Genomic DNA, 23,238 nt, shown 5'->3' on the forward strand with positions numbered 1-23,238 from the left:
AGCAGCTGACTAATAACAGCTCTGGAGTGGTGATAAGTGGTGCCAATCATCTGTGTTTCTTAGCAACACCGCAGAAGAAAGTTCAAGTATCACATTGTTTAAAAAAAAAAAAAAAATCCCTGTTAAAAATTCAACCATTTTGCCCTTGATGGGGTTGTCTTCTCCCCTCTCTGATGCTCCTTAGGACAAACCTAGGCCCTGTCCAACCACTATAGAATAAAAGACATCTACTGCTGCACTCCTTTTTGTTGCACCTTAGAATAGGAACTGCAGAGACTTTCCAGGCTGCCAGCTGCAGTCTGAGCTGCGATTGCTTAGGTTGCTTTTCGGAAATGCAGCTCACAGGCCCAGGGAATACAATCTCTCTTGACACTGGCCATATACCAGGAGGATGGTTTTCTTCCTAAAGCCTGACATCCATCAGAGACGCAGCAAAAAGCAAAGGCAGCAGTGGATGTAAGATTAGGAATTTAAAAAAAATCAGATATAGCTCGAGGGGTGGGCTGTAAGGGCAAGGCTCAGGGCTGGGTTTTGGTTCAGCCCATTAGGAAATATGGGAACCACACTGAGGTTTGTGTTTCGAGCAGCCACAGCTGCTTTGGGGTCAGTTCATCTGCACAGAAGCTGGTAGCAAGGCCATTGCCAGCCTAATTCAAAGGTTATTCTGCTCCCTACAGGGGGAATTTCTTACGGGAATTGGGTAAATAAGCTAATCGTAACAGGCTCTAGCTGGATGATCAAAGGGGTCTCTTATTCAGTAACAATTTTACAGTATTAATATAATAACCTGAAAAAACACACACAACTGAAAGAATCAGAGGTCATATTGCTTAAAGAAAACAAAAGCCAGTCATAACCTGAAACCCTTTCTAAAATGATTTTTAAATATGATTCTCAGCCTCCTGCTAAGCCACTGCTCACCAGCTGGTTGCGTTGAGGAGGAAAATGGAGCAGGACACAGAGCCGATCGAGTTGGGTAGCAGCAGCGATGACCCAGCGGCGGGGGGACAACAGTGAGAGCACTGGAGAAATCCTTTACTCGGCCACCAGCGTGTCTGAAGTCTGTGGGGTTTGAAGACGAAGACTGCATCCGAAGGGACTCCTGTGGTTTATAGTGACCTTACAAATGGTGAAACCTTTAGTTTAGTATTTGTCAGTGTAAAAAAAGTAAATCAGAAAAGGTGCAAATGGCTATAAAATAGGCTAACATAGGTAGGTATACACTTTTTTTTTTTCACCTGTGGACAGAAAGGAAATAGTAATGCTGAATCAGATGAGAGCAAACAATTACAACAAATAACTGGCTAAGTTTTCCAGCAGGTGTTAAGCTAGCTGTACTTATAGCCGAGTTGTAACGTGATCATCCTGCCCGTCTTTCCACTGGTTTATAAACAAGTCACAAGCCTCTCCCCATGAATCAAACACATCCTCTGACGAGTCTATAAGTTTGGAGTTAGAGGAACAAATACTGGAAGCACAGTGAAGGGAGCTGGTACAAACCACAGGGCACTCCTTGCTCTGTCCTGTAAGTCTTGTGTTCCCACTGTAGTCCACCTCATTGAGGTTAATTTCACTTTTGGAACAATTCTCTTCTCTCTCTTTATCAATCTGAGAATATCTAATGTCTTTCCACATGTAGTGTGGCTGAATAATTCCATCTGAAATAGTGTACATGGGTTCTGAGTTTGGTTCGGGAACGTGTCCATTCATCTTGGAGAAAAGCAGGCCCAGTCTCTTAAAGGACTCCTTCTTGGAGCTGGAAAGTCTCTGAACTCTGTTTCCATTTCGGACAAAGGAGCGCTTACTGATCCCGTTGCTTTTTGGCTTCTCTTCCACCATACTGATCCCAGACATAGTTTTAATTAGAGCAGATACATTGAAGTCCTTTTTTTTGTTGGCTACATTGAAAGACACGCTCTTGGCTTTGGATTTTTCTCCAGCGCCATCCTCATTTGTTTCATCCTTTTGGGACACCTCTGTGCTGCTGGTAGAATAACTTCTCCTCTGGGGCTTCCTATTTCCTAAGAGGTCAAGAACTTCATAGCGAAAACTTGAGATGTCCTGTTTTAATTCCTAGGGCAAGAGGAGAAATGAGTTTTATATTCAGCAGCTTTATCTGTAACATGAAAGAATGCTCACGGCCCCTTGGGAGAGCTGTTCAGAGTTATGCAAATGGCTGAGACCAAATCAGACTTACCAGAAGACCACATACATCTTCATTCATTATTCAGTGACGCAAAAAAAGTTATATGCATTGGTAAGCCTGAGAATTGGAGACCTCACAAGATCTTTGTCTCCAAAGGCTGTGGACTGGCCCTCTTCACCAGCCCCCTCTGCTCAGCCCATGATCCCTCCCCCTGCCCCCAAAAAAGGTCAAATAAGACAGTTACAGAAGAGGGGAAATGCTGCTGAAATTTAGAAATATGCCAGGAATTCTGTTTAGCTGGTAGGCCCAACTGTAACTTTTCTGGTAGGTGTTCTTCCTATCCATTAACCCAGGCTCATTCTTCAGGTCTGGGTTAGGATTAGGAATGTGATGTGGACTCAAATCAGATCCTTCATTCCTACCACTTTCCAACACTTTTGTCCACATATCATATTGTACATTAAAACCTGGGAGGTGATCATATGAGAAGACACTCAAATAATAATATTCTCTGCTCAAAAAAACCCCTACATGTATATCATCTATATTCCCAGCTCCAATCATAGTCCTATTTCCACAGCAGATTACAAATCACCTTAACAAGTTAGCGCAAACCCTGCAAGTGGCTACTTGAATTAATATAATAAATTATTATCAGAGAATAATAAATTACCTTGAAATTTTCTTCAGTTAAACCTTCGTTGGTTTTGGAAGTTCTTATCATTGCTGCGACGTATCTCTTCACAAGATTTCTTATAACTTCCTGCAACAGGAAACGATAGGAGTGATTGAACTGCTGGCTCAGACCAACCTCTGTTCTTACTGCGTTTCACTGAGCTCTTACTGACAGCGGCTGTCCTGACTCTGCTGTCTAAAAAGAAAATCACTTGCCATTAGAAACAGAATGCTTTCTTTTAAACAAACCTCTGGAAAAGGTTTTATACCTTCCATCTTGAATGCTTGCTTGTTAGCTACTGGGACCAGGTATTTTGTATTTGTTTTGTATGTGTAAAAGTTGTTGAGAAAAAATTCTTCATGTTCTTAAACGTCCTCAAGCCATTTAATCTCAGCTGCTGAAAGTTTTTAAGATCACCGATCTCGTGTGCATATGCTCTGTATCCTGATAGGCGAAGCTTGCCATTTGAAGATTGTTTATCAAGTATGTGAAGGCCAGGGAGGGTATGTTGACAACAAATCACCTGAAGAACAGCCAGGTCCCCATGGGGCCACGCACATTCACGTGAAACCACATCTGCCAGCTGCCTGGGCGTTCCGTGATGGCAGGTTAGGAGCTCCTTCCAAGGCTGCCATGGTGTCTGGAGGATGGAATCCCCACCTCCTGACTTCTTTAAGGGCTCTCGCTCCCCTGTGTTACCTGGGCTGTTTGTTACAGTACGAATTTTTGGTAGGATGAGATCCATTTTGCTCTCTGCTCATATACCTCCTTGCTGGCTTTACAGAAGCAAACTGGTCCTTTGAGCTTGTACGTTTATCTGTGCTGGCCACCGCACACAGAGGTTGATTTCTACATACAAAAGAGACCAATCCCAACCTTCCCTTCATTTCCCCCATTTCATAAATGGGGATAACAAGTCTGAGCAACACCAAGCGTGAAGATGGTCTCCACCCCAAGGTTTTACCGGGACGTTTTCTAAGAGATCCCACTGTTGGTACCTGTAAGCTATGCTGTGAAGTCAGAAAGTACCAGATGTCTGTTGTCAAAGGTGACTAATTATGTTAAACATCAGCTTCAGATAAAAATACTCTTCAAAAAACAGGAGATGTCTTAAGAAAGACAAATTACTAATGGCTTTTGACAATACAGCCTAACATACCACCTAACATTCAGGAGAAAATTTTTCCTTCCATCATGCTGGCATAATACATCACACTGAATTCAAGTACTGAAGCTGGTGTTTTTAATACAGTTTCATCCTTTTGTAGGTTGACTTTAATGAGTACTTGGTGACAGGCAGGCTCAGAATAAACAAAACCAGCAAAATTCAACAAAGGAACCATTCCTCCCTCCTGAGCTGTCCAAAACAAAAGAAAATCCCAACCACTCTTTGAGCTAGGGACGCTTTACAAAAAAGAGCAGGAGAGGAACAATTCAAGAGTGTGTAAAAATGCTGCAGAAACAGTTTGATCAGGATGGTGTGACAGCCAGGTCCCTCTGATGGCAGTGGGGATGTCACCTTTGACTTCAGCAGCCAGACTGATAGCCAGCAAGTTTTCCACCACTTCAGAGGGAGCGAAAGGCTAGGAGTGATTTACTGAACCATCCCACCTCTAACGAGGGAATGTTTTAATCCATGATAAGCAAAATCCTCTTAGAGGACCTACGCTTCTCAAAATTTATTCTAGAAGCAAGAATCGTGGTATTAGAAACTGAGCAGGAAGAAGAAACAGCAAGTAAAAACTTTAGGTGCTCAAGAGTTTACCTGGTAATGTTGATTCTGAATCAGGTTGTCAGCGTGCCGTTCCTGGAAAGAGAAAGGCACAGATGTGTTACCAGTTCAGTCCTCTTTAGAGCTCCTGATGGCTCTTGGCAAGTTAAGATCCAGCAACCTTCTACCGCACCGGCAGTGGCCCTTGCGATCCTGAACGTGCACAAGCACCCTTGGAAAAAATGAAGTATAAAACCACACAGCTCCTTACTGTGAACGTTTTGAGGTTTTCGTGCCTCTTCTGTTCGTTGTCGGAGTCGTTGCCTGGGCACAGCTGGTTGTGAATCCACTTGCAAAGGTACCAGACTGACTTGGGACTTGGGACAATGTTAAAAGGAGGGGGCAGAGTGGCACCTTCATCAAAGTAACTCATCCAGAGCTTCGTCCGTGCAAATTTCCACTCAATATCCGCATGGTCCTAGGAGAGAAGGAAAGAGGCTGTTAACAGCTTCGGGCAGGCTTTCCTGGTGCAAATGCCCGTGGCTGAGGAGGTGACACGTGAGCGATAAAGCATTTCTCCAGCTGCAGGCAAAGCAGCATCGCTTCTTCCATCTCCCTCGCTGGGGTGTACTTAAAAAAAAAATAAATCAGCGTGAAATGTAGCTAGAGTGTAAAAATACCAACCCCTGAGAAGTGAGATGACAGCAATATTCAGCGAAGAACTTCACATACTAAAGCCTGGCTTTGTCCTTTAGAGGTTGTGCTTATTAGTCCGCCAATAAAAGAAGCAAGAGAACATACATTTTGCTTTTTGCTAGCACTTTTATTATCACAAATGTTGTTTCTTGTGTCCAAATCCAATGAATTCTCACATTCTTTCCTGGAAGAAGATCTTTCATTGTGGTTTTTGACTTGTTTGGTTTTTATAGCATCCATTAATTCAGCTCTTATAACGAAGTGACACGTTTTATGCGTGCCATATTTTAAATCTTGCCTCTGCATTATCCTTACACAAAACGGGAGACATTTACTGTTTGCTTGGGTTTGTTTGGGTTTTTTTTCGTTTATATTATTAGCATATTATATCATGCTAGCTTGCTGTGCTCTAGTGTTTTTCATCCCAATGAAGTTAAGGTGGAACATTACTAGCACCCTTTTACAGCAGCACAGGTAGGCACACGCTCCGTACCGTCCCCAGAGAAGGAACACTGAGCCTATGCAGGATGCTGATGTTACAGACTGCAAAATGGTGATCCCCAAATCAAGCCATTCGCCATCTAATCCAGGGAGTCAACAGCGTCCTGCCCAGTAACAAACTGCGTATTCCCTTCGACGTCGGGGCAGAGACATCTACCTACAGCCTGGATTCAGAGAGATACTGCAGCTATTCAAAAGGGATTTCAGGCTGTCTCGTGCTAGTTTTAAAGTTAAAAAAATGCCACTATTCTGCATAAATTCTGATGTTAAGACAAAAAAAAAGGAAGGAAATAGTTTAAAGCCTTCAAGCCAAGTAGTGGTGAACACAGCTTGCAGCAGTACGCTGAATTTAAATGGTAAATTTGTGTGTTGTTATCGTTGCAGAGAATAGTGCTAAGCTGATGGTTATGACATTTTAGCTGTTCAGCATTTATGTTAACGGTACCTGACATGAGATTAAACCAAAGCCGTGATGATCGAGGCTAAGAGCGCAAGGTAGGACAAAAGGACAATGTGGGATTTTAAGTTTCTGAGATTTCCATCAGGTTGGAGCAAGGAGCCCTCTCGAGTGAGGGATGCTGGGCTGAAGCTCTCAGAAACAAGCAGTGAAGTGTAGAATGGGGGCTTTGATAGAATACTGCTGAACATCATGCCCAAAAAATTGCTACCCTGGCTTTCTGGCTCCGCTCAGTGCTGTGACATGAGTGAAGCATGCTCACATTTCGACAGCGAGGGTCAGCTGAACTCCATTTTAGTAGTGTATTCAAATTATGTGTGGCTCTCGATTTAAAACAACGGCCTCGGTGGCCCAGGAGCACATTAGTCTCTGCAGATGGTCTGAATCGGCCCCTGCCAGCTTACCGAAAGGGCTGTTTTCAACCCATAGATAGCACCAGAGAAGCAGCCTGCCATGCCCCTTCTTGCCTCAAACGTTATCAGACCCCGTAAGCAGGGAAGCTGCAGCATCGCCTTGGAAGCATTAGAAGCTGATGCTGATGGAAATGAAGTTCTGGATAGTAAAAAATGCAGTTTGCAGCAGTAGAAATAATTGCCACCAAAAAAAATATAGTTCTGCTCATTTTTTCTTCATTTGTCTCTACCTGCAGGCTGTGGCAAGCTCAGCAGAGCAGGCCAAGCTGGTGCCACGAAGCTGCTGTTCCTCCTTCCCAGGCTCTGAGCTCCACAACCAGCCCACAGGACGACTCCTGCCTAATAACTGCTCAGGGTTAGAGGCAGAGCTGGTTGCTGCTCAATCCTAAAGGCGTATGCATGCCTGTCTGTCTACCTGAACATTTCCTGGTCTGGGCAACTTCAGCCAAAAGAGTTTTCAGAAGGTGGCTAACAAACGACTGGCACCATGCGCAGGTGAGCCGAGGGGCAGCTGGGGAGGGCGTCCTGCCCGCGGGGAAGGCAGGAGGTCAGATCTCCCTTGGCAGAAGGGGCCCGAGCTGCAGCTCCCCATGTTCCACCCGGACACACTCGCTACCAGGTAAAACCCAACGGTGGCTGCGTCTTGAAAGGCTGCAGCCAAGCGGCGCGTTGCTGGTTCAAGCACCTAAAGCGTTTTGCAGGGGAAAGCTGCGTGAGACCAGCGCTGAGTTACTCAGCCCTGCTGTGAGCAAGCCTTTCTCAGGGTGTGCAGAACTACGGACACCTGGCAACACTGACAGCACTACCTGGGGCACCTGGAGAGCTTAGGGTGACACAGGAGCTGAAGGAGAGTGCAAAGACTTATTTTGGATAGAGACATACATATTTTAAGTTCTTTGTCAATACAGAAGTAGGTGTAAATGTCCTGTTGAGGAGCCAGAAGGGAGAAGGTAGTTTGGAGAAGGTTATAAATCACCCTTTCCTTTTACAAAGGTCCATCAGAGGCCCAGTGTCAGAGGTGGGAATCAGGTGTGGTGACTTGGTAGCAATTTCCTTCAGTGCATTATAAAAAAAGCACCTCCTGGGCAGAGGGGATTTAGTGCTGGATGCTGTTTGTGGAGGAGGAGGATGAGAAGGCAAGTCAAGTCTGTATCTTTGGGATTGCAGGTTAGTTTCTAGGAAAGGGGGGGAAAAAAAAGTTTTTCTGCAGAGTGCTTTTTCTTTTTTGTTCTTTCATTTTAAGATGGCTTAAGAGGGCTACGTGGGCTTGGTTAGGGGCCAAATGCAAAATGCAAGTGAATGGGAAGTGCTGTGAAACTTAGGGGGAGTTTCTTATTGGGGAAGTTCTGTGGCTGGTCTGAACAAATCCCCGTTGATCTAAATGGGGCTGTGGATGCTGGTGGGTGCTGGCTTCAGCCCCCATCTGTATTTGCTCTTTGTGGTCTCGGTCAACAAGCGCAATATAACCTCTCTTGAAAGACAGACCCTCTGTACAAAGCTCAAACTATCTTTTCTTTTGCTTTCTCTCATTGCTGCTGTTGTGAATTCCCCAGGGTTTACAAACTCAGCCTGTCTCAATTATTCACCTTGATGTCTTGACAACCTGAGCAAATCAAATGAGAGCTCCTGGCAGCAGTTTTGTGTTGGAAATATATAGCAGAGAGACATTTCAATTTTACTGAGAATGCCTCTGTGTGCCAGGAAACCACCATTTTATTGGTCGGAGCTCTCTCTGGTCAGAGCTCTCTTTAGTGCCGTAAGCAGTGAAATCTGCACAGAAAAACTAAAGCTTTCCTAACTTTCCTCCCTGTGTTGATGTCGAGGTTTAACCTCAGCTGGCAACAAGGCACCACCCAGCCACTCGCTTGCTCCCCCACAGTGGGAAGGAAGAGAGAATCAGAAGGGTAAAAGTGAGAAAACTCACGGGCTGAGATAAAGACTGTTCAACAGGTAAAGCAAAAGCCGCGCACGCAAGCAAAGCAAAACAAGGGATTCATTCCCTCCTTCCCCCCAGCAGGCGGGTGCTCAGCCATCCCCAGGGCAGCAGGGCTCCATCACGTGTAATGGTGACTTGGGAAGGCAAACGCCATCACTCTGAATGTCCCTTCCTCCTTCTTTCCCCAGCTTTATGTGCTGAGCATGGTGTCATACGGTGTGGGATACCCCTGGGGTCAGTTGGGGTCAGCTGTCCCGGCCATGTCCCCTCCCAGCTCCTTGTGCCCCCCCAGCCCCTCGCGGGTGGGGTGGGGTGAGAGGCAGAAAAGGCCTTGGCTCTGTGTCAGCCCTGCTCAGCAGTAAGGAAACCATCCCCACGTGATCAACACTGTGTCCAGCACAAATCTAAACCACAGCCCCATACCAGCTGCTATGGAAAAAATTAACTCTACCCCAGCTTGTACCAGCACAGTTCAGTACCAAGAGTACCACGCTTCAGCAATCATTCAAAATCCAATCCAAACCTGAAGCACTCGTGAGTTACAGCCATTGTAACTCAGCATCAGCCCACCGTCATCATTGTGCTGGCTGTGAACATGGCCCAGTGGAGCACCAGATGTCCTCCAGGTTTTTGGTGCATCTCCCCAGTGACTGAAGGCCACTGGGCAAGATTTAAATTTCTGAGAGCTGCCCAAGTCTGAGCCTGCTTTGCATCAAAGCTGTCGGGAAGGTTGCACGTAGGTGAATGCTTAAAGCCAGCTCCTGAACACCAATACAGTGAGGAGAGTCCAACCCGAGGGCCCTTCCCTTGCTCAGCCTGGGCCTGGCCACTGCAGACCCCATGCCATGTAGTGATGGACAAGCCCAGGCCACCTGCGGTGCTGCACTAGCTGCTGCCTTACAGAGATGGCTCACAGGAGATGGCACATTGGAGCCTGCTCCTGGGGCCAGTCAGCACAGACGTAGCCCCAGGAGGCTTCAGCAGATGAGGGAGGATGGGAGGAAGCCTGGGTGCTCTGCCCCTGCACAGGGAGCGCTGGCAGAGGGCAGGTGCCGAGGGGAGCTCGGCAGTGCAAGGTTGTGCCCCGTGGCAAGGGGCTTCGAGCAGACCCCCTGCGCAGCGAGGATGGGATCCTCGCAGACCTGCACCGCCTCGGACAGTGTTCTTAGATGACAACTTTTTGGTAACATTTATAATAAGCTAAAGAAATGTATCCACTAGCTTTGCAAGGCTGACCTTGTTGCTTTAGGAATTTAAATCCAAGTTTGGACTTCACTGTCCTCCCTTTGAGCTCCTGTTGCTCTTGCCCTTGTTCTTGTCACCATTTTCTTTCAAGCACTGCTTGTCATTTCAGCTATAAAACACTCTACTTCTAAGAGGGCTGAGCCCTCAAGCTCAAAGAACACCGTGAACTCAAAGAAACCAGCACTTGGCTTCTCTATGAGGAAAAAAAAAAAACCCACTATCACTTACTATCACAATGCAAATGTGTCATAGTGGCCACATAATCCTCTTGCAAATCTCTGCCATTTGAAGTGAGAATTAATCTCCCATACAGATTTCCCCGTGGGATTGCTGAAGCCATCTTACTGTAGCAGTTGCAAGGGTTTTCTAATTCAGTCAAAGTGATGTATTCACAGATGTGTCAGATTTTCAATAATTACCTGCTACACTAATTATCCAGGATAATTCAAGCATTAATCTCCATCTTTATCTCTGTGTAGAAAATCTGTTGTTTACATTTTGTGAAATGTTTTTTATAAAGATTTCCATCACCATCTCCTTGCTGGGCCATATGGTTTAGATCACACTTTGCCAAGTAATGGCCAGCTTCTCAGCTGGTACCGACCCGGCCAGCAGAGCCCTGGCAGTGGAAGGCTGTTCCAGCTCTCTTACGAGATGGCTGCCGTGGCCGTTAGGTTCCTCCACCTCTTCAAGTGTTTTGTATTTCAGCTCCCTTTGTGGCTGGAAAGCTCGTGGAGGAAAACGCTGTGACTTCTGACTTAGCGCATCGGAGCTGAGGCACAGGGCTGTCCCGTGGGAAGCCTGCGGCAAATTGGGAGTGCACTCCTGTGACTCTTGAATCAGCATCCCTGAAAGCACTAGGATAGCCCTGAGTTTACATTAGCTCAGATAGGCTGAAACGCGGTACGGCAGCCCCCTGCGCCCTGCTGTTGCACGCTGTGGGTTAGCTCTGGATTAGGACGGTGTAGAGCCTGGTACAAACGCTCAGCTAAAACGTAACGCTGAGGTGACGGTGACGCCGGGCAGCCAGGCGCTCCGAGATCTTCAAACTGTAAAACAATCACAAGGCAGCGAGTTACTTCAGCTCCTCTATGCTACACAAAGGGGCACAGGGGCTTCTGCCCCCTCCTCTAACACGAGGGAAGAAGTGTGAGCCTGGGATGCAAATTTTCCCCACGCCCCTTAGGAAAGGATAAGGTATAAAGATAACATATAAAGATTATCTAGCGCTTTTCTAGCTGGCACCAAAAGGGCTGTGTGTGCCTTTCTTGTGTTTTATTACACAACAGTCGGCGGGCTAAGCTGGAAATCAGGCTGCTGCCTGTCAGATGCAGATATAGATGGCTGTGACAATACCCACAGGACCTGGCTGGCTGGCTGGCTGGCTGTGGCTGAGTGCCTCGGAAGGAGGCACGAGAAGCTTTCCTGTTGTGCTGGGAATGCTGGCAGAAGCCAGTGTGATTTCTGCATCAGGAGCAGCAGGGCTGCTCTCTGCTGCTGTCCCAGGAGGAGCCAGCAGCAGCCCCCCAAGGTTCGGAAGCACCTGAGCCGTGGTACTTTCCTCTAGGAAGGAAGGAAGGAGGAGGCGCGGCGTTCACCTTTAGAAGGTGCTCGCTGACACAGCTTCTTTGCAGCCTGGTGAGTAAGGGAGCCTTGTTGCCCGAGATGCACGGGAACTTCAAAGGTGCTTTTTTGCTGTATAATTAGCTGCGCTGTGAAGTGCAGGAGAAGTCATTAAACTCTATTTAGTGTATTTCTATCTCACCTGCCTCTTTATTGCTCTTTGCTAAACCCCGAGCAGAAAACAGCACAGAAAATATATCAGCAATGGCTTTCAAGCAGGCTAGCAGAAGAAATACACCCCCGTGTCCCCTGAACAGAAAGCATTGCAGAAAGAGGATCGGGAGGAAGTTAATCTTTACAGAACCCAACACAGACAACTCCTGTGCAGTTTCAAAGCTGTTAATTTTGTTATATGTGTTGGGCAAACTGGTAATAACATCAGCAGAGCTTGGGGGTTTAATGACGAGCTCGGAGAAGCAAGCAGCAAAAATCCAAGCAGGCTATTTGAGGTAAATGACGCTTAATATTTTTCAAAGAAAAAAACGTCATAGGAAGAAAAAAAGTCTATGAGAAAAATCAGGGACCTACAAAGGCAATTAATGCATAGGTAATTCAGCTGCAGCTGACAACAAATGTCTTTGCTTTCAAAGCTGGGGATGACATACTGAAGGATAAGAACTTAATAGGATCAATCTCAAAAATAATACAAGAATTACTAAAGGAGGACATTCTAGCATTAGAAAAAGCAATTAGAACAGCCAGAGAAGAGATGAAAGTACCGTCTAGCACAAAATCACACTCTGCACTGGGTAAAGCGGACAGAGTCCTGACCAGCAGCCAGAGGCTTGTGCCAGGGAAGATGCAGGGCCCCCATGCCAACCATGCATGGCTTTGAAGAGGAGCGTGGGGCGATGCCCTGGGTAGGACGAGCCCATGACACAAACCAGCACATACGAAGTGAAGGAGTGCCCAGATGTGAGGGAAAACCCTCGGAGAGCTGCAGAGCAAACCCCATGCCTGAGCGCGCAAGGCAGCCGAATGGGGAAGGGAAGGGCAGGGTGTGTGGGGCGGGAAGGGAGAGCTGCTCCCCGGGGAGCAGCAGCTCAGCTGGGAATGCGGGGTGTTGTCTGCTGCAGCACAGAAAAGGACGTTCAGGAAGCATAGGCAGGTCCTGAAGAAATACTCGTAAGTAAATACCAGCACTGGGATACAGGAAAAGTGAATTCTTGGGCCAGGATACAGGTAAAGATTTCAGAAAAGAGCCTGCCTTACCTGGTTAAAGGCAGAAGGCAGCAAGGCCCTTAGGTGAGGAAATCAAACAGAGCACAAGGGAGAAAAACCCCAAAATCTAAATTTTGACATAGCAGACATTTCAGATGAGCCATCAGTGGGATTGCGAGCCTTGAAAACTTGAAAGCTGGATGAAGATCCCCGTCGTGGTAGAGCCCATAAGAGAACACTCTGTAACAGAGGAGGCTGGGAAAAGTTTTAATTTTGCAGTGTCTGGGGTCCATTGCTTCAAACAGATCAAGGGAATGGCCAGTTCAGCGTCAAGAAGATACACGGCATGGTGGCTGCGTTCTATAACAGGATGGGTAAAGGACTGCATCTTCGGAGCATAGCCAAAGAGGCTCAGAAATTATGGAAATGGGGTAGGTCACTGGTTGCAATGGAAAAGAAAACTGCTAATGGTTTCTGAATACACAAGGTCAAGCGAAGAGCACGGCATTCGCTCCGGGGCGACAGCACAGCAAGACCTATCGGCTGAGCTGCGGCGCTGGCCATCGCTTCCCCAGAATGGACCCCCATGCTAAAAGCTGGCTGATTTTCCCAGCTCTGGGGAATCAGTTTGTTTGTACTTGGAAAATGCATGCTTTAGCATCTCTGCTATTTATATCTTCCATGCGCAGAATATATTCATAATTAAAAAATTTTATTATAGCATGCAATGTGCTACATTCCACAATGTATTTAGGTTATATATATCAATTACCTTTCATCTCCCACCAGCGTATTGGATGGAAACAACGATAACTAATGAGAAGGCCAGGGAATATAATATTTGAGAAAACACAGAGAACTGTGGATTGCTGCAGTGAAATTATTTGAACTGACACCTTTTTTTTCCTTTGGTCATATTCCAGCAAAGTTCAGTTTTTATTTTAATAGTCAAATAAATCAGAGCAGTAGGAAGGTCATGCAGGCAAATAGTTCTCAGAAAAAGCCTTAGCAGGAAGAAACAATGAGAGAGAGATCGCTAAGGCTTTGTTCTTCCTGCCACCGGTCTCCATCCTTTATTGCTGCCTCCTAAGAGCCTCTTTTCATGCTGAAAGTCAGAGAGATAAGGTGCATCTGTGCTGATAATGTTAACTACCTCCAGCCAGGTCAAAATCAAGTAATTTACACATGCCTGTAGAGAAATGGTGGGCTGAGAAGGTAAGTCTAATCCAAAGTGCTTGAGTGATGATGAATCTGTTAGTACCATGACAAAAAAAAATAATTCTGCCTCGTTCCTACTTGTGCTATTTCCAGAATATTATCTTTGATTTTTTTTTTTTCTGCATAGCTGGTCAGCCTGGGATTTGAGTCTTCCAAGGAAGAAGAAACATCTTGAAATTTATTGTTAGACTGGTGGGAGCCAGATACCAAGGAGAATCAGTACTTCTCTGTATTCCCCTTTATTTAATTTATTCTTTTTTTTTTTTCTGAAGAGAAATCAGTCCCAAGAAGAAAAAAATCCCAGTTTGGATCCACATGTGAATTTTGGATCCCAGGACCCAGTCTGTGCCATTATAAGGATGTGATTTCAGCTGCGAAATGCAATGTCAGCCGCGACAAAGGTATTTAAAGGTTTAACAATTTCCTTAACGCGTTATTTAGGGCCATTTGTAACTTTTAGATCTGAACTCTGATTATAACTAATCAGAAAGCACATTTGATGTTCTTTGCCACTGACTCCTATGCTACAAAAATGTTTACCAGAATATCTGGCCGCATTGAGCTGACCAGAAGGGTAATAACACAGTAAATTAATTACTGGTCTGATCCCGGGAACTGTTTTCATGTGTTGCCAGATTTTCCCTGAATCAAAGCTCTCAGCCTCACTCTCCTTAGGCTTTACAACCTTTTTATGCACATGTAGACCCAGCCCTGATAGCCCTTCCTCAAGTAACCGAAAGAATAAAATGCTCATTCCCAAACTCCCATAGTTAAGCAATGAAACCATGTACACCTGTACCAAATGCTTTCGTATTTTTCTCTTTTATGACTGGGCATAAACTGCCTTTCCCCAGTGAAGGAGCGGAGCTGGACTATGTCTTTTACCCAGTCTGTAAAGGTCATAGCACCACTGGGAGAAGCAGGTGCCCGACACCTCTGCAAAGCCATCTTCTTGCGTAGTTACTTAAATGCAGTGCATGAGCTTAGCTGCCAAAAATTGAAAAACTGCTCAAAAATGAAAAATCCTCGCTAAACATCCTGATCGCTGAAATATATCCTTAAGCCAAAAGAAAGGGAACCATTAAAAATATGAGGTAGCTCAAGTCTCTAAGTGATTCTTGAGCCATGCACACAGCACGGATTGATAGCACGGATCCAGGAGGCAAAGCCCCTGTTTCTTCCCCAGACTCTGAGAGCAGGGTCTGCAGCTGAGGAGCTGCAGGGGACCGGCCCGGGGAACAGAAACGCAGACAAGGAGCCGCAGCACAGCATCCAGGCTGTTAGACACCTTCCCGTTTAATCGGAGGGAGTTTTGTATATCCCGTTTCACCTCTATAGTCAGCATCAACTTATTTGCTGGAATGCAGCGTGTTGAAAAGGAAATCTGTGAAGCACTGGCATCTAAAAAGTCACGTTTCAGAGGATTCTTAATATAGCTGTTCCCATTGCTCGGTATCAGGTGAAAGCTCTTCCCAGATAAATCCCTTTTAGTTTTTCATTCCTTTTCCCTCAGTAATGTTTTTCCTTTATCTTTCACTTTTCCTCTTTTCTTCTGCCTTTTTAACAAAAGTCCCCTCAATGCAGAAGCACAAGATAATGCTAATTGAGCTTGTCAGGCCTAAATAAAAGATGGGATAATGCAGGGGGCTGCGACCTACGTGGTTCCATCTGGATACTTCAACTTCTATCATGTAGCAAGAGCAAACCTTGCTGCGCTGCTTCGCATGTAACAGGCAGAGAATTATTGACCTGTCATGTGGGGCACTGGTGTGTTAACTACACCAAAGAAAACAGAAACAACCTGGTTTATATGCCAGCAACTTCCCTGTAATATTTGAAATCAGCTACGGGTCATCTACAGATTGGAAGCTCATCTTGTTTTTTACTTAAATCTAACGTTTCTGCTTCTCTGAATAAGCCCTGGAGTGGTTTGGCGCTGGTGGTATCATAGAATCACAGAATGGTTTGGGTTAGAAGGGACCTTTAAAGGCCACCTAGTCCAGCCCCCCTGCAATGAGCAGGGACATCTCCACCTGGAGCAGGTTGCTCAGAGCCCCGTCCAGCCCAACCTTACACGTTTCCAGGGATGGGGCATCCACCACCTCTCTGGGCGACCTGTGCCAGTGTTTCACCATCCTCCTCATAAAAAACGTCTTCCTTAGATCTAGCCTGAATCTACCCTCTTCTAGTTTAAAACAATTGCCCCTTGTCCCATCACAACAGGCCCTGCTAAAAAGTCCGTCCCCATCTTTCCTATAGGCCCCCTTTAGGTACTGGAAGGCTGCAGTAAGGTCTCCCCGGAGCCTTCTCCAGGCTGAACAACCCCAACTCTCAGCCTGTCCTCGTAAGAGAGTTACTCCAGTCCTCGGATCATTTTGGTGGCCTCCTCTGGACCCACTCCAACAGATCCGTGCCTTCCCTGGGCTGGGGCCCCCCGAGCTGGCCACAGCGCTGCAGGGGGAGTTTCACCAGAGCGGAGCAGAGGGGCAGAATCCCCCCCCTCGCCCCACTGGCCATGCTGCTGGGGATGCAGCCCAGGGCATGGTTGGCCTTCTGGGCTGCCAGCGCACGTGGCTGGCTCATGTCCAGCTTTTCACCCACCAGTACCCCCAGTCCTTCTCCGCAGGGCTGCTGTCCATCCCTTCATCCCCCAGCCTGTACCCAGGAAGGAGAGGAGCAGCGTGTCAACTGCACCACTCAGCTTGGTGTCATCTGCAAACTTGTTGAGGGTGCACTCGATCCCAGTGTCTGTTGTTGATGAAGATACTAAATAGTACTGGTCCCAGTATGGACCCCTGAGGGACACCACTCATCACTGATCTCCATCTGGGCCTTTGCTCTCCCAGTCCCTGCCTTGTGGTCCATCTGCTTGAGAGGTGGGGGAAGAGAAGCTGCCAGTGAAGACTGAGGCAAAAATGCTCTTGAGTACCTCAGCTGCCTTCTCATCTGCTGTTACCAGTTTGCCAGTCTTGCCCATGGGGGGGACACGCTCTCTTTGACCTCCCTTTTCTGGCTGACGTACCTGTAGAAGCCCTTCTTATTATTCTTTGCATCCCTTGCCAAGTTCAGCTCCATCCGTGCCTTGGCCTTCCTGACCCCATCCCTACACACCCAGCTGGCATCCCTATGCTCTTCCCAGGATACGCGTCCCGGCTTCCACTGCCTGTGCATTCCTTCTTGCCCTTTAGTCTGACCAGCGGGTCTCGACTCAGCCGTGACGGCCTCCTGCCTTCCTTGCCTGATTTCTTACACCTGGGGATCAAGAGCTCTTGCGCTCTATGGAAAGCATTCTTAAAGATCTGCCAGCTCTGTTCTGTTCCCTCATCCTGAGGGCAGTTCCTGGTACACAGGGTCAGAAAAATATCTGGGTTTCCAAAGATTAAAAACAACAGAAGGGATTAACCTCCTGATCCTGCTGATGATACTCGTATGAGCAGGGGTTTGCAGGATTGGGCCCTGGGACAGAGAATTAGCTTTGTCTAGTCTAACGACAGAAGAAAGATGCAGCATATGAAGTCAGAGCACATCAAGTGCTTCCATTTAGAGGCTCTGCAAACACCAGATGAATATTAACAACTTGATTCAAGTCCATGGGTTATATGTAATTAGGCCAAAGCCAGCAAAAAGACAAACAGTTCTACACCTTCAAATGAATACTTTAGCTTGCTAACAAAAAGCAATTAAGCTGTCTGCCAGTCTAAAGCAAGGCTCCAGGGCTAATTCCACACACAGGCCTCTGGCTGTATGGTAGCACATCACCTCTGCAACGTATTTCCCTTCACTTTCAAATAAAAATCTGCTGGGAGTCCCCCAGTCACAAGCTCCAGAGAGAGCACCCAGCCTTGGGAATCAATCCCACTCCTCTAAAGGCGTGCTACAGCTACCCAGGAGGGAACTAGAGAGCAGGGGCCCAGCATTTCTTCACATCTATCACACTCCGTGGGGAAATGCAACAGAAATCTGCCTGTTCAAATGTCACAAAAGGCACTGAGTAAGTTCAGGAGAATTTGTGATTTCAGTTAATTATTACTGATGACACAGATGAGTTTTGGGAGCGCAGTAATTGAGATTTGGGTAATTACAATTGCATTGTAGAATGAAGAAAAGACTTGAGTGTATTACCTGCACCCAGAACACGGGGGGGTCTGCACATGGGCAGTGACCAGCAGGATGGGCATGCTGGTCAGCTGGAGCCCCTGAGGGCCATAACACTGGGGGGCAAACCAAAGAGCCATTTAGTCCTCTTCCTAGAGCCTAGTTGTTTTGCTACACCATAAAAAGCTTTAAGAGACATTAATCCCAGCTCATGTTGGCAACAAGAGTATAACAAGAGCATAATTGCATTTCCTGTTGTATGACAGAGTTAAAAAATAAACACATCTCAATTTTTCCTAAGAAATTCAAATTAATGGTTCTGAAATGGGGCCGTGAGATGAACATTTCCTGATGCTTCTCAATAGCTCAGATTTGAGTCCAGGCTTTGGAGCCGGTCTTACCTCTATAGGGGGACAATCTACCACCCCAAAACCTGCCACATGCAGGGACTGTCCAGCTGCATATCTTGAAGTAAGTTTCGTAAATTTGATTTGTAAAGTTCTTCCTTACCAAAACCACCGAGTAATAACTGTGCAGGTCACGCGAGCAGAGGAGGTGCAGCATTTTTTGACAGTCCTAAGGGTCACAGATCACAGTGGGGGAGAGATTTTCTGCTGCTCTTGTGAATTAAACTGGGTAGCAATTACTGCCATGGTGCCAAGGGAGTTCAGCTGGCGCAGAAAACTAGAGGAATTCTTGTTCTTTGTAGATCAAGAAAAGTTTGATCCTACTTTCTGGGGGAAATCCAAAGTCGTCTTGGAAACAATGTAATAGGGAGCTGAAGAATCTTTATATTCCTCTGTGCTTTAATTTTTAAACACTCTAGTCTGCAAAAACTGAGAAAATTCCATGCACAACATCCCTACACTTAAAGTCAAAATTTCCTGTTAAGTGATCACTTGTTTTTAGCCGCGCATACCAACTGTTTCTGTTTACTCTACAGCTTTTGTTTTGCTATGCAAAATATTTATCATTTTCATTCTTGTCCTCCACAATATGTGCTAATCCACTCTATTTCATTCCATCATTTAAAACTGCACTCCTAGTTTGCTGTCCAATGCCCCAGTTTCTCCAGTCTGAACACTGGCAGCTATGTTTCAATTTGGTCATATGCTCTACTCACAGAGATACACTTAAAAAAATCAAACTTGCAGCGGGCTTTTGCAGTAACAGCTGTCTGAGATGAACTAGCTTGAAATAACAAGACAGACAAATCAACAGGAAGATACAAAATACAATACACAACACAATTTCCTAAATTAATACATAGTGCTAGAGTTAAGTTGTTATTCCAACATCATACACCATGCATTACACACTTGAAGCTCTAACACCTTCACTTACATGCACAGCAGTTAGAGGTAATTTTTCTCAGACCTACTTTGGTTTGATGCTGTCCCTGAGGTATTAAGCATCGTTGTACTTCCCTAAAACATCTGAAAGCTGCAAGTGCTTACATCTCTCCTTAATATGTCAGTGGGATGCCTAGTGCCACAGTGCTGTTGTGTGCCACTTATCACTCTAACTCACCTGGAACTCAGATTACGAGGTCACAGCCCTATGGTTTTCCTCCCGCAGATGGGTCTTAGTTGCTGTTCTCCCATCGATCTTGCTTCCCATTGCTCCTGCGGCTGCAGAGTCAGAACTCTTGGTACAGTTCCAGTGACTAATTCCTGCATGACTTCCCAGAATATCATGGATGTGTCCATGATGAACATGCTTTCACAAAATATGCGTAGATTGTTAATTCCCTGCAAAATGTACGTGCAACCTAGGGCACCAGAAAGGCCAAAATGTCCCTGCACCCTAGGACCACCCACTATCACGTTGTTTTTGAAAAACCTACACACGGGCAGAAGGATTGTGTAACTTCAGATGCAGCCAAGTGGCAATCCGGTGAGAAATAGCCTAGCACATGAAGTGTCCTCATTACCCACTCTGTTACTTTCTGCCACTTACGAATGATGGAGTCGCCTGGCTACTCTCGGATAAGTTCCATTGTCCTTCCTCTTGTCATCGTGACATATTCCTCTTCTATTCTTCAGGTGATGGTATTTCTGTCACGTCTGGGGAGGTATTGAGATGAGAGACCTGGCAGTGCATAACATCCAATTGCGTTCTGTGCTGCTTGTAGAGAACATTCTGATCTTCACATATCGGAATAGCGCAAAGCACATGGGAATTTGGGTGTGCGTTTGGGTTTTGTTCGTTTTGTTGGTAAAACATAGTGTCTCCCATAACCAGCTCTTGACAGTGGTTTGGCAAAAGAGAAAAATGGGCTGTATGAAAAAAATCAATATTGAAACTGCTTCAGGGTACCCCCAGAAAAATGTATTTATTGAAGTCTGAAATAGCTTAGTAAAAAAACGACAAAATTATGGCAGAAAAATTCTTCCTTCCGTGAGTCAGGAATCGCTCAAAGCTGTGTGGAGATTTTACTCTTTGCTTGCCTTGCTCTTCCACAGATACCCTGTGGTTTCATGCTGTGTGCCTACAGTGCTTAATTAACTACCAAGCCCTAACCCCCATACCGGGGAGACACAACGAAGAGCAGCTTAGATTCTCCTTTCTCTAATCTCACAGCAGAAATTCATGTATATATGAGACAATGGAGAAAAGCTAACCTGGAGAATAATTGCTGCAAATGCATTAACGTATTTGTCCCCGGAAGAAAGGAGGGAAAGAAAGACTGTTTGCATTGCAGCGCTGCCACTGGCTCATTAACAAGTGGAATTAATTAAGATGTCCTGACCACTCCACTGCAGGGAAATCAACTAGCAGAGATGCACTCTCGTCCGTGATGGCTAACTCATTTTATTTCTCTGCAGAGAGAAATGCACATGGCACAAGATTTCTTAGTGATGTATTTGAGAAGAAGACCTCTACCCCACTCCGAGGGCTTCTTGGTCCTCTCCCTTCCTCCCTCCCTGGAATGCTGTCATTCATGTGTATTCAATGTAATATAAGTACCAGGAGGAAGAAATGCCCAGTCTAGCAACCAGTCTACTGCGATTCAGAAAGGGGTAGACCTGATTACAGGATGTTAAAAAATGACCCAGAGTTGTAAAGCTCAACATTTATTAATGAGTTTGTTTTCTTCAGGGAATAGATTAATTGATGTTTGCCCTTAGAAGACAGATGAAGAAAACTTGTCCCTGAGAGAATGCTGTGAGCACGCAGAAATATTAGCTTCAAAAAACAAGCTGCATGCACTGTGCGAGAAGAGGCTGGAAGTGACTGCCTCCTGCCTTCCCAAGAAACGTCACTGCCCTCAGCACAACTGCAATGTGACAGCTAAGTGAAGTTTCCTGTAGCATCTTCACTGTCATTCTTCCAAGTAGGGGGCTTGCGCTGCACGCGGAATTGTGTGTTAAGCCTAGGTTATCTGGTGAGTTCCGTCCTTTACCCTCAGGTCTCTCACAAGCATACTTTCGGATGGAGCAATTCACTGTTCCCAACTGCTCCATATACAAAAAGATTAATACAACAGCCTGCTCTGGACCATTCATGTCAGTTAATTGTTATGATGGGTCTCTCTAAGTCATGTGGGATGGTTTGTAATGTGTCATTGCATCACTCAAATTATTCAGGGAAAAGAATGATGAGTGGTTTGTATTCCAGTGAATAGCAAATACTGCTATTCTTATGCCAATCTTAGGTTTGGGCTTTGTGTCAGTGACAAGCCTATTTGATGACAATAAAGGAAGGGAGAAAATGGCCAAGGAGAGTATCTTTGTTTTCTGCCCCTCATTCCAGTCTCCCTGGAATGTGAGGAGCAGCACTGAAGAAAGAGAAAGCACTTAAAGCATTGAAACAGACTGATAAAGCCTTTGTGATAAGCTGCTTTTCTGCTCATTTGGAAGGTCAATGGTCCAGTTTTTCTCATACTTTTTAACGTGATAAAGATCAGATGTCCAAAAGTATCACCGATTTGACTGGGTCTCTGCTCAGTATAACTAGTAACTAAATTTAGGAGTCACTTGAATCAGCAGACGATTACCAGCAGTTGCGGGACCTGTTCAAGCAGACAACTCCATGCTCTCTGTGCGCTTTGGCCAGAAAAGGAGCTCACCCATACATTTCCCCAGAGATTGGTCCAGGAAGCTGGGAATGGAAATAGTAGGAGAGCTGGTGCTGGTTCTCTTTGTCTCCATTTTATCCTCTATCTTCTAGAGGAAATCCAAGAGGCATCCAAAGCAGAGAAGGAAATCTCTATTCTGCCTGTACTTCTGAGTGACCAGCTGAGGACACAAGTGACTTTCCTAACTTCTGTTTCTGTTCACAGATGACATAACACTTCATCACCTCACTATCTCTAAACCTATCGTGCTATCACGTTAGGCATCAGAACTGGAAAGTAAGTGCCCGCTGGTTTACCCAAAGTACGGTGCGTGCAAGATTTAGCTTCCTTTAGTACCGTTTTTCTGTAGTTTACCTTGAAGAGCCTTAAAATGCAGAGCCATGCTGCTTTAGTTTTCAATCTGTTGACAGATTTAATCATCAATGTACAGATTGGCTTTTAGGTACACAGAATGAGATTACAGTAGAGAGACCAGTTTTGAACATTCAAATGAAGATAAAGTTAAGTTTAAACTGGCTCCACAGCCAACTGGCAGCCCTGAGCTGCCTCAGCTCAGATCCATCCTGCACTGAGGTTACACAGGAATCTGAGATTATGGGTCTGCAGAGTCAGCTGCCAGGAGAGTGGCTGGTGTTACAGATGGAAATGATCTAATTTCAGTGGGAAGACTGTGGAATAAGAAATTACAGGACTGGGCTCCTGACACACATGATTTCAAATGAGAAAATAGTAATAGGAGAGAGGGGGAGAAAAAAAAATACAACACCCACTCCCCAAGTTAAAACCAAACATCAGGAAGCAGTGGGAAGGCTTCCCTTTATATACCCTCTCTGCTGCGAAGTACATCAGCTGCTAATGACAACGGTGATCAGTGAGGTTACTCTACAGGAGAAGGCAAGGGCAGATCACAGCTGATAAGCCTTTTCCAGCTAAGAAGCATTACAAACAGAGCAAAACCTCCTCCGCAAGCATGATTCAGGCTAGTGAGTAGAAATCCCAACTATCTGCTGTCAAAAACTGGGGGCAGCAGTCTCCAGCATACCAGAAGCACACACTTGCTAGAAGCCAAACAGATGAGGCACACAGAGAAAAATAAAAGCAAGAAGAGAGAGAATGAGGTAACTTACGGCAATGAGCTGGTAGGAGTTGTTCATCATGGCTATGAGCATGTTCAGCAGCACAACAAGGGAGATGACGTTGTAGGTCCCAAACATAGTGGCCCCAACAAATTCTGTGAACTCGTGTCTGGCTTTCACATTGGTGACGTAGAGGTTCAGCA

The 23,238-nt window shown here is 45.8% G+C and overlaps 1 protein-coding gene across 1 annotated transcript in view; it reads right to left on the reverse strand.

Annotated features, from left to right (window-relative positions):
• Nucleotides 1–1,338: 1,338 nt before the first annotated feature.
• The window catches only part of TRPC5 (transient receptor potential cation channel subfamily C member 5), a 67,886-nt gene continuing 45,986 nt past the window's right edge, over nt 1,339–23,238 (reverse strand). Inside the window, exons 6-10 of the mRNA XM_009649380.1 lie at nt 23,087–23,237; nt 4,805–5,011; nt 4,588–4,629; nt 2,820–2,909; nt 1,339–2,073 (exon numbers count right to left, since the gene is read on the reverse strand). Coding sequence (XP_009647675.1) covers nt 1,339–2,073; nt 2,820–2,909; nt 4,588–4,629; nt 4,805–5,011; nt 23,087–23,237 — 1,225 coding nt within the window. The remainder of the gene's footprint in view (nt 2,074–2,819; nt 2,910–4,587; nt 4,630–4,804; nt 5,012–23,086; nt 23,238) is intronic.

The sequence above is a fragment of the Egretta garzetta genome, unplaced genomic scaffold, assembly GCF_000687185.1.
Source record: "Egretta garzetta isolate BGI_Z169 unplaced genomic scaffold, ASM68718v1 scaffold412, whole genome shotgun sequence".
Lineage (NCBI taxonomy): Eukaryota > Metazoa > Chordata > Aves > Pelecaniformes > Ardeidae > Egretta > Egretta garzetta.